Below are 14,489 nucleotides of genomic sequence, written 5' to 3' on the forward strand. Positions count from 1 at the left end.
TTGCAGACTGGTACAACCATTCTGGAAATCAGTCTGGAGGTTCCTCAGAAAATTGGACATTGAACTGCCTGAGGATCCAGCTATACCTCTCTTGGGCATATACCCAAAAGATGCCCCAACATATAAAAAAGACACGTGCTCCACTATGTTTATCGCAGCCTTATTTATAATAGCCAGAAGCTGGAAAGAACCCAGATGCCCTTCAACAGAGGAATGGATACAGAAAATGTGGTACATCTATACAATGGAATATTACTCAGCTTTCAAAAACAATGACTTTATGAAATTCATAGGCAAATGGTTGGAACTGGAAAATATCATCCTGAGTGAGGTAACCCAATCACAGAAAGACATACATGGTATGCACTCATTGATAAGTGGCTATTAGCCCAAATGCTTGAGTTACCCTAGATGCCTAGAACAAATGAAACTCAAGACGGATGATCAAAATGTGAATGCTTCACTCCTTCTTTAAAAGGGGAACAAGAATACCCTTGGCAGGGAATAGAGAGGCAAAGATTAAAACAGAGACAGAAGGAACACCCATTCAGAGCCTGCCCCACATGTGGCCCATACATACAGCCACCCAATTAGACAAGATGGATGAAGCAAAGAAGTGCAGGCCAACAGGAGCCGGATGTAGATCTCTCCTGAGAGACATAGCCAGAATACAGAAAATACAGAGGTGAATGCCAGCGGTAAACCACTGAATTGAGAACAGGACCCCCGTTGAAGGAATCAGAGAAAGAACTGGAGAGCTCGAAGGGGCTCGAGACCCTTTATGAACAACAATGCCAAGCAACCAGAGCTTCCAGGGACTAAGCCACTACCCAAAGATTATACATGGACTGACCCTGGACTCTGACCTCATAGGTAGCAATGAATATCCTAGTACGATCACCAGTGGAAGGGGAAGCCCTTGGTCCTGCCAAGACTGAACCCCCAATGAACGTGATTGTTGGGGGGAGGGTGGCAATGGGGGGAGGTTGGGAAAGGGAACACCCATAAAGAAGGGGAGTGGGAGGGATTAGGGGGATGTTTGCCTGGAAACCGGGAAAGGGAATAACATTCGAAATATAAATAAGAAATACTCATGTTAATAAAAAAAAAGAAAAAGAAAACCAAAGGATGAGACAAGGAGCCATAGATACAAGCATCACCAACAGAATGCAAGAGATAGAAGAGAGAATCTCAGGAGAGAAGATTCCATAGAAATCATCGACTCAACTGTCAAAGATAATGTAAAACGGAAAAAAGCTACTGGTCCAAAACATACAGGAAATCCAGGACTCAATAAGAAGATCAAACCTAAGGATAACATGTATAGAAGAAAGTGGAGACTCCCAGCTCAAAGACCAGTAAATATCTTCAACAAAATCATAGAAGAAAACTTCCCTAACCTAAAGAAAGAGATGCCCATAAGCATTCAAGAAGCCTACAGAACTCCAAATAGATTGGACCAGAAAAGAAACTCCTCCCGTCACATAATAGTCAAAGCACCAAATGCACAAAACAAAGAAAGAATATTAAAAACAGTAAGGGAGACACTTCTGGTTTTTAGTGGGATTCCCAAACCCGCGGATCCCTGCCCCGCAGCAGCTCACTGCTCCCAAACCCCGTGGGAGAGAGAGCTCACTGCCAAGACAGGTGAGCACTCCTGAGACTGCAGAGCGGAAGAGACCACCAACACTGCCCACCCTGCCCACATCCCTGGCCCAAGAGGAAACTGTATATGGCCTCTGGGTTCCTGGAGATGAGGGCGCAGGAGCAGCCGGTCCCCTGCAACTGAGACACCACAGGAACCTGAAGGGACCAACCAGATATACAGTTCTCTGCACCCAAATCCTGTGGGAGGGAGAGCTAAACCTTCAGAGAGGCAGACATGCCTGGGAAACCAGAAGAGACTACACTCTGCCCACATTACTGATTCCAGAGGAAAACACCAAATGCCATCTGGAACCCTGGTGCACGGAAGCTCCCGGAAAGGGCGGCGCAGATCTTCCTGCTTGCTGCCCCCGCGGAGAGCTCATAAGCAACACCCCAAGAGCAAACTTGAGCCTCGGGACCACATTCTGGAAATCAGTCTGGAGGTTCCTCAGAAAATTGGACATTGAACTACCTGAGGATCCAGCTATACCTCTCTTGGGCATATACCCACAGGATGCCCCAACATAAAAAAGACACGTGCTCCACTATGTTCATAGCAGTTTATTTATAATAGTCAGAAGCTGGAAAGAACCCAGATGCCCTTCAACAGAGGAATGGATACAGAAAATGTGGTACATCTACACAATGGAATATTACTCAGCTATCAAAAACAATGACTTTATGAAATCCATAGGCAAATGGATGGAACTGGAAAATGTCATCCTGAGTGAGGTAACCCGATCACAGAAAAACACACATGGTATGCACTCATTGATAAGTGGATATTAGCCCAAATGCTCGAATTACCCTAGATGCACAGAACACATGAAACTCAAGACAGACGATCAAAATGTGAATGCTTCACTCCTTCTTTAAAAGGGGAACAAGAATACCCTTGGCAGGGAATAGGGAGGCAAAGTTTAGAACAGAGGCAGAAGGAACACGCATTCAGAGCCTGCCCCACATGTGGCCCTTACATATACAGCCACCAAACTAGATAAGATGGATGAAGCAAAGAAGTGTCAGCAAAGGCTGACAGGAACCGGATGTAGATCTCTCCTGAGAGACACAGCCAGAATACAGCAAATGCATAGCGAATGCCATCATTAAAGCACTGAACTGAGAACTGGACCCCATTGAAAGAATCTTAGAAAGGACTGGAAAAGCTTGAAGGGGCTTGAGACCCCATATGAATAACAATGCCAACCAACCAGAGGTTCGGGGACTAAGCCACTACCCAAAGACTATACATGGACTGACCCTGGGCTCCAACCTCATAGGTAGCAATGAATAGCCTAGTAAGATCACCAGTGGAAGGGGAAGCCCTTGGTCCTGCCAAGACTGAACCCCCAGTGAACGTGATTGTTGGGGGGAGGGCGTTAGTGGGGGGAGCATGAGGAGGGGAAGGCCATATAGTAGAGGAGGGGGAGGGGTTGGGGGGGTGTTGGTCTGGAAACCGGGAAAGGGAGTAACAATCAAAATGTAAATAAGAAATATCCAACTTAATAAAGATGAAAAAAATTGAACAGGTTATATTTAGAGATATGTGTATTTATAAATATGCAGGTAATAACAGTTACCATAAGAAGTGGAGTAAGAAGAACAGGAAGGTTTAATTGAAGGAGATCAGAGAGTGTTATCTGGGAGTATTTGGAGGGAGGAAAGGAACAAAGTAAAGAGCAACACTAAATATACTCAAAAGATTTTTTTAAATACATATGTGTATATAGCAATAGTTGTAAAAGAGGTCATAAATTTGAAGAGTAAGGGAATTAGAAGTTAATGGGGAAGAAATTATGGTAAAATTATATAAATATTGTACTTGTGTGTAATATTCACACAAAATAATCAAGTAAAATTGAAATGCCTATTATATGATAATTCATTGATTCATTACTCTTATGCTTATAAGCAACTAAGGAACTATAAATGATTCATTATTTGAACAAAAATAGTAATCAAAATGTCCATTTAACTTGTGGTTGTTTTATTTATTATTCCTCATTCAAAATATGTATGCTTCTGAATTCTATAGCCACAGTTAAATTATTCCCTCTTCAGTGTTGGTGAACTTGAAAGGGAGTCCTGGGGGTTGGGGATTTAGCTCACTGGTAGAGTGCTTGCCTAGCAAGCGCAAGGCCCTGGGTTCAGTTCCCAGCTCCAGAAAAAAAAAAGAAAGAAAGAAAGAAAGAAAGAAAGAAAGAAAGGCAGTCCTGGCCTAGATCAGAGATGCACATTAGTAGTCTTCAGTTCAGCTCACTTGTCTAACTGACACAAATCCTTAGGAATGTGAGTCAGAACTGGGTTTCTTTAATGCCTAAGAGGCAGACATCTGGGGTGCCTACACCACTGCCTGCAGACCTCAGAATCTGTTTCCTTTCTCCTGGAGCATGCAGCCTTTACAGGTGCTTATACCATCTTCTACCCCAAGTTTCTAGGTCTTTTCAGGACTCTGAGACTCTAGTATGCTACAGTAAAAAGAAGAAGCAACCATTATACTGGCCTTACAGGACCTAGATTTTTTTAGGGAGGCTATACCCTGAAACCCCCTGGAAGTTATTTCTTCTTTGAGAATTCAGGGATAGGAATTCAAAGAGAGTGTGTTTTCTCTTTGGTAGGAGCAAGCCTCCTTACCTAGAAAAATAGGGAAATACTGAAAAGACACATGTGGAAATCCTGGCTGAACTATGAAATATATGATATAACAAAGATAGCAACAGATGTAAATGATGGTATTATTTGGACACAACAATTGTTGACCAGTTCTCACTGAGAGGACAATGGCACTACCTTTGGCTTAAGCAACTTAAGATCTAAAGTTGATTTATGTATTTAAGTTCAGGTAATTTTCTAATCCATATTTTTAATCCAGTTATAGATGAAGTTACTTCTACTAAACATGAGGTAAACAGAGCACCACAAAAAGACATTTAGAGAAAGTCTCAAGATTGTCTCTGCCACACCTCCTTGAACAATGTGACTCTCTCCTCACTGTCCTGTACTAAACATGCCAGTGTGGGTGCACCTGGTAGAGTCAAACTGGAATCGCTTCCCCTTCTCCCCACACTGTTAACTCTTGTGTGCTGTGGTCAACTGAGACAGAAGTTCCTGCTATGAGGCCTAAGGTCAGCAGGGGGTGATAGACCTGCAATAAAACTAGCCAGCATTCTTGGTAGATGGCAAACCTGGAGCTCAAAAGACACTTCAAACCAGAGAATCTATTCCATGATCTGAACTGTAGTGCTTAAATTCAATCAGATTTACATTATAAAACCAAAGAACACTGGCAGACACATGGGAAACAGCAAAGAAATGTATGGGAATAGCCTGCTCCCAGCAACCATCCTGCGCAACTGTCTTCATGGAATCCCTGGAGATTCACCTGATGTTTGAGCACTCAGTGTGAGAGCATGGGATCTCTGTGCTTTTTACAGAAAATTGCTGCTTATGATTTTTCCTATTCTATAATCAGTCCAACAGTTTCTTGCTTTCCACCTGCCTGAGCATTTTCTTTAAATCTCAACCACTATTCCATTTCCACTTGATACAATCATCTTATGGCAGGCTGCAGCACTTGTGCTCACATTAGTCTCAGACCAGGATTGGGACACTGTCTGTTCCAGAATGAGCCTCTTTAGAATCTGAAGAATGGTGTAAATTCTCATGCTGCCTCAGATCACAACTCTGATAATGAATATTTCCCTGAGTCAGACACAAGTCTTTTCCATCTGGACAAAGTCTATACAATTCTAACCCTACAGACCTTCACAGAACAAAGAGAAACTGAAAGGTATTTGTTGAATAGGTCTGGCAAATTAGATTCTCAATGTGTGCCTTAGAATAGATCATGTTAACACTCACAAAAGGATAAAATGAATTTTCATGAGAGTTGGTACTCTACTGTAATGGGGGCATCATATGAGGAAGCAGTCACTGTATTTGAAATTTTTTTAAAAAGACTGTAAAGAGTCTACAAAAGCATGTGATTATGTATTTACCAAGCAACATGCTTTATAAGAAAAGAATTAGGCAATACCCTAGTAAAAGAGGACACTGTTCTAGTAAAGTCCACACCTCCCTAACCCTCCTTGTGGAGCAGTATGGATGGAATAAATTTGCATAAGTACCTATTACCTCACCAAAAGACTATAGATGCTATAAAAGAAGCCTGCAGAGAATCAACTGGGCAGTGATTATAGGACACTGAGCTCAGAGGCATCTTCATCATGGTCTGGACCTCTCTTCTTCTACCTCTTCTCTCTCTGTATGCAGGTGAATTTCTCAGCCCTCACCTCAAGCTCACCTTAGATTTTGATTTCAGGCAGAAGTCCAGCCAATGACTCTTTATGCATTGACCTTTCTATGTGCTCTTTCTTACAGGTTCTGTGACCAGCTATGAGCTGATCCAACCACCTTCAGCATCAGTCACTCTGGAAAATACTGTCTCAATCACTTGTTCTGGAGATGAATTATCAAACAAATACGCTCATTGGTATCAACAAAAGCCAGACAAGACCATTTTGGAAGTGATGTACAAAGATAGTGAGCGGCCCTCAGGCATCTCTGACCGATTCTCTGGGTCCAGCTCAGGGACAACAGCCATTCTGACAATCCGTGATGCCCAGGCTGAGGATGAGGCTGATTATTACTGTTTGTCAACATATAGTGATAATGATCTTCCACAGTGATTTAGACATATGAGGAAGTGACTCACAAACCCTTTGTCTATAACTTGTGTGGTCTTTCTTTAGCCACAGGTGGACCATAGACCTACCTATAAACATATCTGTGTCTACTTTATCCACATATGAGATTTCTAAGCTATCCTTTCCTTCAAGTTTCTCAGAGACTCTGTAGTGTGTGGATTGCGTAGGATTAAGATACACTGATATAATATTTATTTAATTAAAGAATGATAAGGGAAAAGTGACATGAGTGAAGAGAAAGATGAATGAGACATTCATTCAGGGTTCCATTTCCTTATTTCCTTATTTGTATGTGTGAGCCTACATTAGGCAAGCACTGTAAATTACTTCCTTTAGGAGCTCAACTAGGCATTCCTTCTGAAGTCCTAGGATGTTATGGCAGAGCAGTATGTTGAACAGAGGATTTCAGAATAGTACATATAAAGGGATCTCCATCAAATTAGACACACCCAATGAAGAGGTTATTTCAGTAGTATGAGCAGTTATGAGCCATCTTTGCACCATGGCCTTCACGAAATGTCTTTATTTAATGATTTCTTGAAGATAAAGAAACCAAGGGTGAAGTCAAGATTGTATCAATACCTCAGTTCAGGGTATCATCAAAAATGAACTTTGTGTTTACTTTTTCTTCTTTCAACTGCCTCATCTTCATTGTTGTGAGATACGTGTGGCTCAATTTTTCTCTCACAATTTTATTCAAGAAACCAAATAATGAAGAACAAGTATCATTAATGTATAACATCAGCGAACTGGAAGATACTTTCTATCCAGAAGAATTTCTATCTAATATAATGCCCATCAAAATCCCAACACAGATGTAAAAAGACGTGGAAAGAGCAATTCTCAAATTCATCTGGAAAGGAAAAATCCAGAATTGTGAAAAAAATCTTAAAAGAACAGCTGAGGGAATCACCATCCCTGACCTCAAGCTCTACTACAGAGAAATAGTGATTAAAAACTGCATGGTATTGGTACAGAGACAGACAGAATGATCAATGGAATATAATTGAAGACCCAGAAATAAAACCACACACTTACTCACACTTGATCTTTTGATCATTTGACTGAACAAGGGGATCCCAATGGAGGAGTCAGAGAAAAGACTGAAGGAGCTAAAGTGGTTTACTACACCATTGGAAGAACAACAATATCAACCAACCAGACACCGCCAGAGCTCCCAGGGACTAAACCACCAAACAATGAGTACACATAGAGGGACCCATGGCTCCAACCACATATTCCAGAGATCATGGAGAAACAATGCCTAATGCACTGCTATTTCTGGTATGCTCAGCTTGTCTTCTTAAACAAAACAATACCACCTTCCCACTGGTAACACCACAGAGCTGAGTGGATATTCCCATATAAATCATTAATCAAGGGAATACCCTTGGGATTTGACTGCAGACAAATCTGATGGAATCATTTTTTTTTCATTTTAGGTTTCCTTTTTCCAAATATCTGTAGTATGTTTAAAGTTGACAAAAAACCCTACCAGGATATTCACAATTAAGTGTGGCTCTCTGCTCTTATCAAAGAAGCTTCTTTTCCAGCAGAGAAAGACTATAACAGCAGGCTATTATAGCTATTTCAAAATGGAAAGATCAATTTATTTGGCATGGTCAGACATACTTATTACACCTATGATGAATGTGCATATCAAAGACTCAGTGAATATCATGGAAGAGATTATAGGATAATAGGACCACATAGTCAACTACAGATTTAGAAGGTCCACATCCAGTGCTCTAGTTTGGCCTTCCCTATAGTACAACAACCTATTTCTATGCTTCTTCCAGAACCATCCTTACTTTACAACATCCCCTCCCATAATATATCCTACATTTCTATCTATCTTTTATGTCTACTATTCCTTGCAATCAACATGGATTTGAGAGGGTTTATTCCTGGTTTTCCAATTTGGGAGTTACATATTTAAGACATTCACATGTGATCCCTCTAACTATTTAATTTAGGCATTTAAGGCTGTAATTTCTGTCATAGTACCACATTCAATGTGTCCCAAAGAATTCTTTCAAAATACTTCTGTCTTTCCAGAGGACAGTTTTAGACAGGGAAGCCAATCCTATAGAATACTCAGGATTCCACATCGCATATGATTTTATGCCACACAAGACTTTTCCGACCTCAAGGTCCAACCTACCAAAACATACATTCTTCTACCACAATCTGATCCTCCAATACCATATTAGAACTAACATAAATATACCCATAGTTCAACATAAAAGTACAAACAAAATGAAAGACAAACCCAGTATCTTCTCTTAAAAACTTACCCATATTGTAAAAATATTTGCAATGAGAACTAGACAAATGAACCCAAGGACAAGGAGTTTAAAAGAACAATCATAAATTTCACTTAAAATTACAAGAATTTAAACAAGACACTAAAATGAAGTTTAAGAAAATTAGGCCCAGACCCCGTAAGAGAGAGAGACCTCACCGCCTGGTCAGGTGGGCACTCCTGAGGCTGCAGAGCGGAAGAGACCACCAACACTGCTCACCCCTGCCCACATCCCTGGCCCAAGATGAAACTATATAAGGCCTCTGGGCTCCCGTGGGGGAGGGCCCAGGAGCGGCAGGACCCCTGCCTGAGACACCTCCTGAACCTGAAGGAAACAGACCGGATAAACAGTTCTCTGCACCCAAATCCCGTGGGAGGGACAGCTAAACCTTCAGAGAGGCAGACAAGCCTGGGAAACCAGAAGAGACTGCTCTCTGCACACACATCTCGGACACCAGAGGAAAAAGCCAAAGACCATCTGGAACCCTGGTGCACTGAAGCTCCCGGAAATGGCGACACAGGTCTTCCTGGTTGCTGCCGCTGCAGAGAGCCCATGGGAAGCACCCCACTAGCGAACTTGAGCCTCGGGACCACAGGTAAGACCAACTTTTCTGCTGCAAGAAAGCTGCCTGGTGAGCTTGGGACACACGGAAGCACAATTCCTCTAGGACCGGGCACGTTCTGTGTTTACTGGAAGTCCCACACCCGCGGATCCCGGCCCGCAGCAGCTCTCTGCTCCCAGACCCCGTGAGAGAGAGAGACCTCACCGCCTGGTCAGGTGGGCACTCCTGAGGCTGCAGAGCGGAAGAGACCACCAACACTGCTCACCCCTGCCCACATCCCTGGCCCAAGAGGAAACTGTATAAGGCCTCTGGGATCCCGTGGGGGAGGGGCCAGGAGCAGCAGGACCCCTGCCTGAGACACCGCCTGAACCTGAAGGAAACAGACCGGATAAATAGTTCTCTGCACCCAAATCCCGTGGGAGGGAGAACTAAACCTTCAGAGAGGCAGACAAGCCTGGGAAACCAGAAGAGACTGCTCTCTGCACACACATCTCGAACGCCAGAGGAAAACACCAAAGGCCATCTGGAACCCTGGTGCACTGAAGCTCCCAGAAACGGCGGCACAGGTCTTCCTGGTTGCTGCTGCTGCAGAGAGCCCGTGTGCAGCACCCCACGAGCGAACTTGAGCCTTGGGACCACAGGTAAGACCAAATTTTCTGCTGCAAGAAAGCTGCCTGGTGAACTCAAGACACAGGCCCACAGGAACAGCTGAAGACCTGTAGAGAGGAAAAACTACACGCCCGAAAGCAGAACACTCTGTCCCAATAACTGACTTAAAGAGAGGAAAACAGGTCTACAGAACTCCTGACACACAGGCTTATAGGACAGTCTAGCCACTGTCAGAAATAGCAGAACAAAGTAACACTAGAGATAATCTGATGGTGAGAGGCAAGCACAGGAACCCAAGCAACAGAAACCAAGAATACATGGCACCATCGGAGCCCAATTCTCCCACCAAAACAAACATGGAATATCCAAACACACCAGAAAAGCAAGATCTAGTTTCAAAATCATATTTGATCATGATGCTGGAGGACTTCAAGAAAGACGTGAAGAACTCCCTTAGAGAACAAGTAGAAGCCTACAGAGAGGAATCGCAAAAATGCCTGAAAGAATTCCAGGAAAACATAAATGAACAAGTAGAAGCCCATAGAGAGGAGACACAAAAATCCCTGAAAGAATTCAAGGAAAACATAAATAAACAAGTAGAAGCCCATAGAGGAGACACAAAAATCCCTGAAAGAATTCCAGGAAAACACAATCAAACAGTTGAAGGAATTAAAAATGGAAATAGAAGCAATCAAGAAAGAACACATGGAAACAACCCTGGATATAGAAAACCAAAAGAAGAGACAAAGAGCTGTAGATACAAGCTTCACCAACAGAATAAAAGAGATGGAAGAGAGAATCTCAGGAGCAGAAGATTCCATAGAAATCATTGACTCAACTGTCAAAGATAATGTAAAGCAGAAAAAGCTACTGGTCCAAAACATACAGGAAATCCAGGACTCAATGAGAAGATCAAACCTAAGGATAATAGGTATAGAAGAGAGTGAAGACTCCCAGCTCAAAGGACCAGTAAATATCTTCAACAAAATCATAGAAGAAAACTTCCCTAACCAAAAAAAGAGATACGCATAGGTATACAAGAAGCCTACAGAACTCCAAATAGATTGGACCAGAAAAGAAACACCTCCCGTCACATAATTGTCAAAACACCAAACGCACAAAATAAAGAAAGAATATTAAAAGCAGTAAGGGAAAAAGGTCAAGTAACATATAAAGGCAGACCTATCAGAATCACACCAGACTTCTCGCCAGAAACTATGAAGGCCAGAAGACCCTGGACTGATGTCATACAGACCCTAAGAGAACACAAATGGCAGCCCAGGTTACTGTATCCAGCAAAACTCTCAATTAACATTGATGGAGAAACCAAGATATTCCATGACAAAACCAAATTTACACAATATCTTTCTACAAATCCAGCACTACAAAGGATAATAAATGGTAAAGCCCAACATAAGGAGGCAAGCTATACCCTAGAAGAAGCAAGAAACTAATCGTCTTGGCAACAAAACAAAGAGAATGAAAGCACAAAAATATAACCTCACATCCAAATATGAATATAACGGGAAGCAATAATCACTATTCCTTACTATCTCTCAATATCAATGGCCTCAACTCCCCAATAAAAAGACATAGATTAACAAACTGGATACGCAATGACGACCCTGCATTCTGCTGCCTACAGGAAACACACCTCAGAGACAAAGACAGACACTACCTCAGATTGAAAGGCTGGAAAACAACTTTCCAAGCAAATGGTCAGAAGAAGCAAGCTGGAGTAGCCATTCTAATATCAAATAAAATCAATTTCCAACTAAAAGTCATCAAAAAAGATAAGGAAGGACACTTCATATTCATCAAAGGAAAAACCCACCAACATGAACTCTCAATCCTAAATATCTATGCCCCAAATACAAGGGCACCTACATACGTAAAAGAAACCTTACTAAAGCTCAAAACACACATTGCACCTCACACAATAATAGTGGGAGATTTCAACACCCCACTCTCATCAATGGACAGATCATGGAAACAGAAATTAAACAGTGATGTCGACAGACTAAGAGAAGTCATGAGCCAAATGGACTTAACGGATATTTATAGAACATTCTATCCTAAAGCAAAAGGATATACCTTCTTCTCAGCTCCTCATGGTACTTTCTCTAAAATTGACCATATAATTGGTCAAAAAACGGGCCTCAACAGGTACAGAAAGATAGAAATAATCCCATGCATGCTATCGGACCACCACGGCCTAAAACTGGTCTTCAATAACAATAAGGGAAGAATGCCCACATATACGTGGAAATTGAACAATGCTCTACTCAATGATAACCTGGTCAAGGAAGAAATAAAGAAAGAAATTAAAAACTTTTTAGAATTTAATGAAAATGAAGATACAACATACCCAAACTTATGGGACACAATGAAAGCTGTGCTAAGAGGAAAACTCATAGCGCTGAGTGCCTGCAGAAAGAAACAGGAAAGAGCATATGTCAGCAGCTTGACAGCACACCTAAAAGCTCTAGAACAAAAAGAAGCAAATACACCCAGGAGGAGTAGAAGGCAGGAAATAATCAAACTCAGAGCTGAAATCAACCAAGTAGAAACAAAAAGGACCATAGAAAGAATCAACAGAACCAAAAGTTGGTTCTTAGAGAAAATCAACAAGATAGATAAACCCTTAGCCAGACTAACGAGAGGACACAGAGAGTGCGTCCAAATTAACAAAATCAGAAATGAAAAGGGAGACATAACTACAGATTCAGAGGAAATTCAAAAAATCATCAGATCTTACTATAAAAACCTATATTCAACAAAACTTGAAAATCTTCAGGAAATGGACAATTTCCTAGACAGATACCAGGTATCGAAGTTAAATCAGGAACAGATAAACCAGTTAAACAACCCCATAACTCCTAAGGAAATAGAAGCAGTCATTAAAGGTCTTCCAACCAAAAAGAGCCCAGGTCCAGATGGGTTTAGTGCAGAATTCTATCAAACCTTCATAGAAGACCTCATACCAATATTATCCAAACTATTCCACAAAATTGAAACAGATGGAGCACTACCGAATTCCTTCTATGAAGCCACAATTACTCTTATACCTAAACCACACAAAGACACAACAAAGAAAGAGAACTTCAGACCAATTTCCCTTATGAATATCGACGCAAAAATACTCAATAAAATTCTGGCAAACCGAATTCAAGAGCACATCAAAACAATCATCCACCATGATCAAGTAGGCTTCATCCCAGGCATGCAGGGATGGTTTAATATACGGAAAACCATCAACGTGATCCATTATATAAACAAACTGAAAGAACAGAACCACATGATCATTTCATTAGATGCTGAGAAAGCATTTGACAAAATTCAACACCCCTTCATGATAAAAGTCCTGGAAAGAACAGGAATTCAAGGCCCATACCTAAACATAGTAAAAGCCATATACAGCAAACCAGTTGCTAACATTAAACTAAATGGAGAGCAACTTGAAGCAATCCCACTAAAATCAGGGACTAGACAAGGCTGCCCACTCTCTCCCTACTTATTCAATATAGTTCTTGAAGTTCTAGCCAGAGCAATCAGAAAACAAAAGGAGATCAAGGGGATACAGATCGGAAAAGAAGAGGTCAAAATATCACTATTTGCAGATGACATGATAGTATATTTAAGTGATCCCAAAAGTTCCACCAGAGAACTACTAAAGCTGATAAACAACTTCAGCAAAGTGGCTGGGTATAAAATTAACTCAAATAAATCAGTTGCCTTCCTCTATACAAAAGAGAAACAAGCCGAGAAAGAAATTAGGGAAACGACACCCTTCATAATAGACCCAAATAATATAAAGTACCTCGGTGTGACTTTAACCAAGCAAGTAAAAATCTGTACAATAAGAACTTCAAGACACTGAGGAAAGAAATTGAAGAAGACCTCAGAAGATGGAAAGATCTCCCATGCTCATGGATTGGCAGGATTAATATATTAAAAATGGCCATTTTACCAAAAGCAATCTACAGATTCAATGCAATCCCCATCAAAATACCAATCCAATTCTTCAAAGAGTTAGACAGAATAATTTGCAAATTCATCTGGAATAACAAAAAACCCAGGATAGCTAAAGCTATCCTCAACAATAAAAGGACTTCAGGGGGAATCACTATCCCTGAACTCAAGCAGTATTACAGAGCAATAGTGATAAAAACTGCATGGTATTGGTACAGAGACAGACAGATAGACCAATGGAATAGAATTGAAGACCCAGAAATGAACCCACACACCTACGGTCACTTGATTTTTGACAAAGGAGCCAAAACCATCCAATGGAAAAAAGATAGCATTTTCAGCAAATGGTGCTGGTTCAACTGGAGGGCAACATGTAGAAGAATGCAGATCGATCCATCCTTATCACCCTGTACAAAGCTTAAGTCCAAGTGGATCAAGGACCTCCACATCAAACCAGACACACTCAAACTAATAGAAGAAAAACTAGGGAAGCATCTGGAACACATGGGCACTGGAAAAAATTTCCTGAACAAAACACCAATGGCTTATGCTCTAAGATCAAGAATCGACAAATGGGATCTCATAAAACTGCAAAGCTTCTGTAAGGCAAAGGACACTGTGGTTAGGACAAAACGGCAACCAACAGATTGGGAAAAGATCTTTACCAACCCTACAACAGATAGAGGC

The 14,489-nt window shown here is 41.4% G+C and overlaps 2 protein-coding genes across 11 annotated transcripts in view; both read left to right on the forward strand.

The window, feature by feature from the left end:
- LOC134481033 (immunoglobulin lambda-1 light chain-like) overlaps nt 1-14,489 on the forward strand; it is a 422,701-nt gene that overhangs the window by 384,001 nt on the left and 24,211 nt on the right. Inside the window, exons 1-2 of one of the 9 annotated variants that reach the window (XM_087577390.1) lie at nt 5,818-5,919; nt 6,028-6,312. The exons of the other annotated variants lie outside the window; for them this stretch is intronic. Of the exons in view, the coding sequence (XP_087433516.1) occupies nt 5,874-5,919; nt 6,028-6,312 (331 nt within the window). The 5' untranslated portion in view covers nt 5,818-5,873. Of the gene's footprint in view, nt 1-5,817; nt 5,920-6,027; nt 6,313-14,489 lie in introns of those variants that run through there. 9 annotated transcript variants of the gene reach the window in all.
- Nucleotides 1-14,489, forward strand: part of LOC148002700 (immunoglobulin lambda-1 light chain-like) — a 404,510-nt gene that overhangs the window by 362,330 nt on the left and 27,691 nt on the right. The gene's annotated exons all lie outside the window — the stretch shown is intronic.

The sequence above is a fragment of the Rattus norvegicus genome, chromosome 11, assembly GCF_021556685.1.
Source record: "Rattus norvegicus strain SHRSP/BbbUtx chromosome 11, alternate assembly SHRSP_T2T, whole genome shotgun sequence".
NCBI classification, from domain to species: domain Eukaryota; kingdom Metazoa; phylum Chordata; class Mammalia; order Rodentia; family Muridae; genus Rattus; species Rattus norvegicus.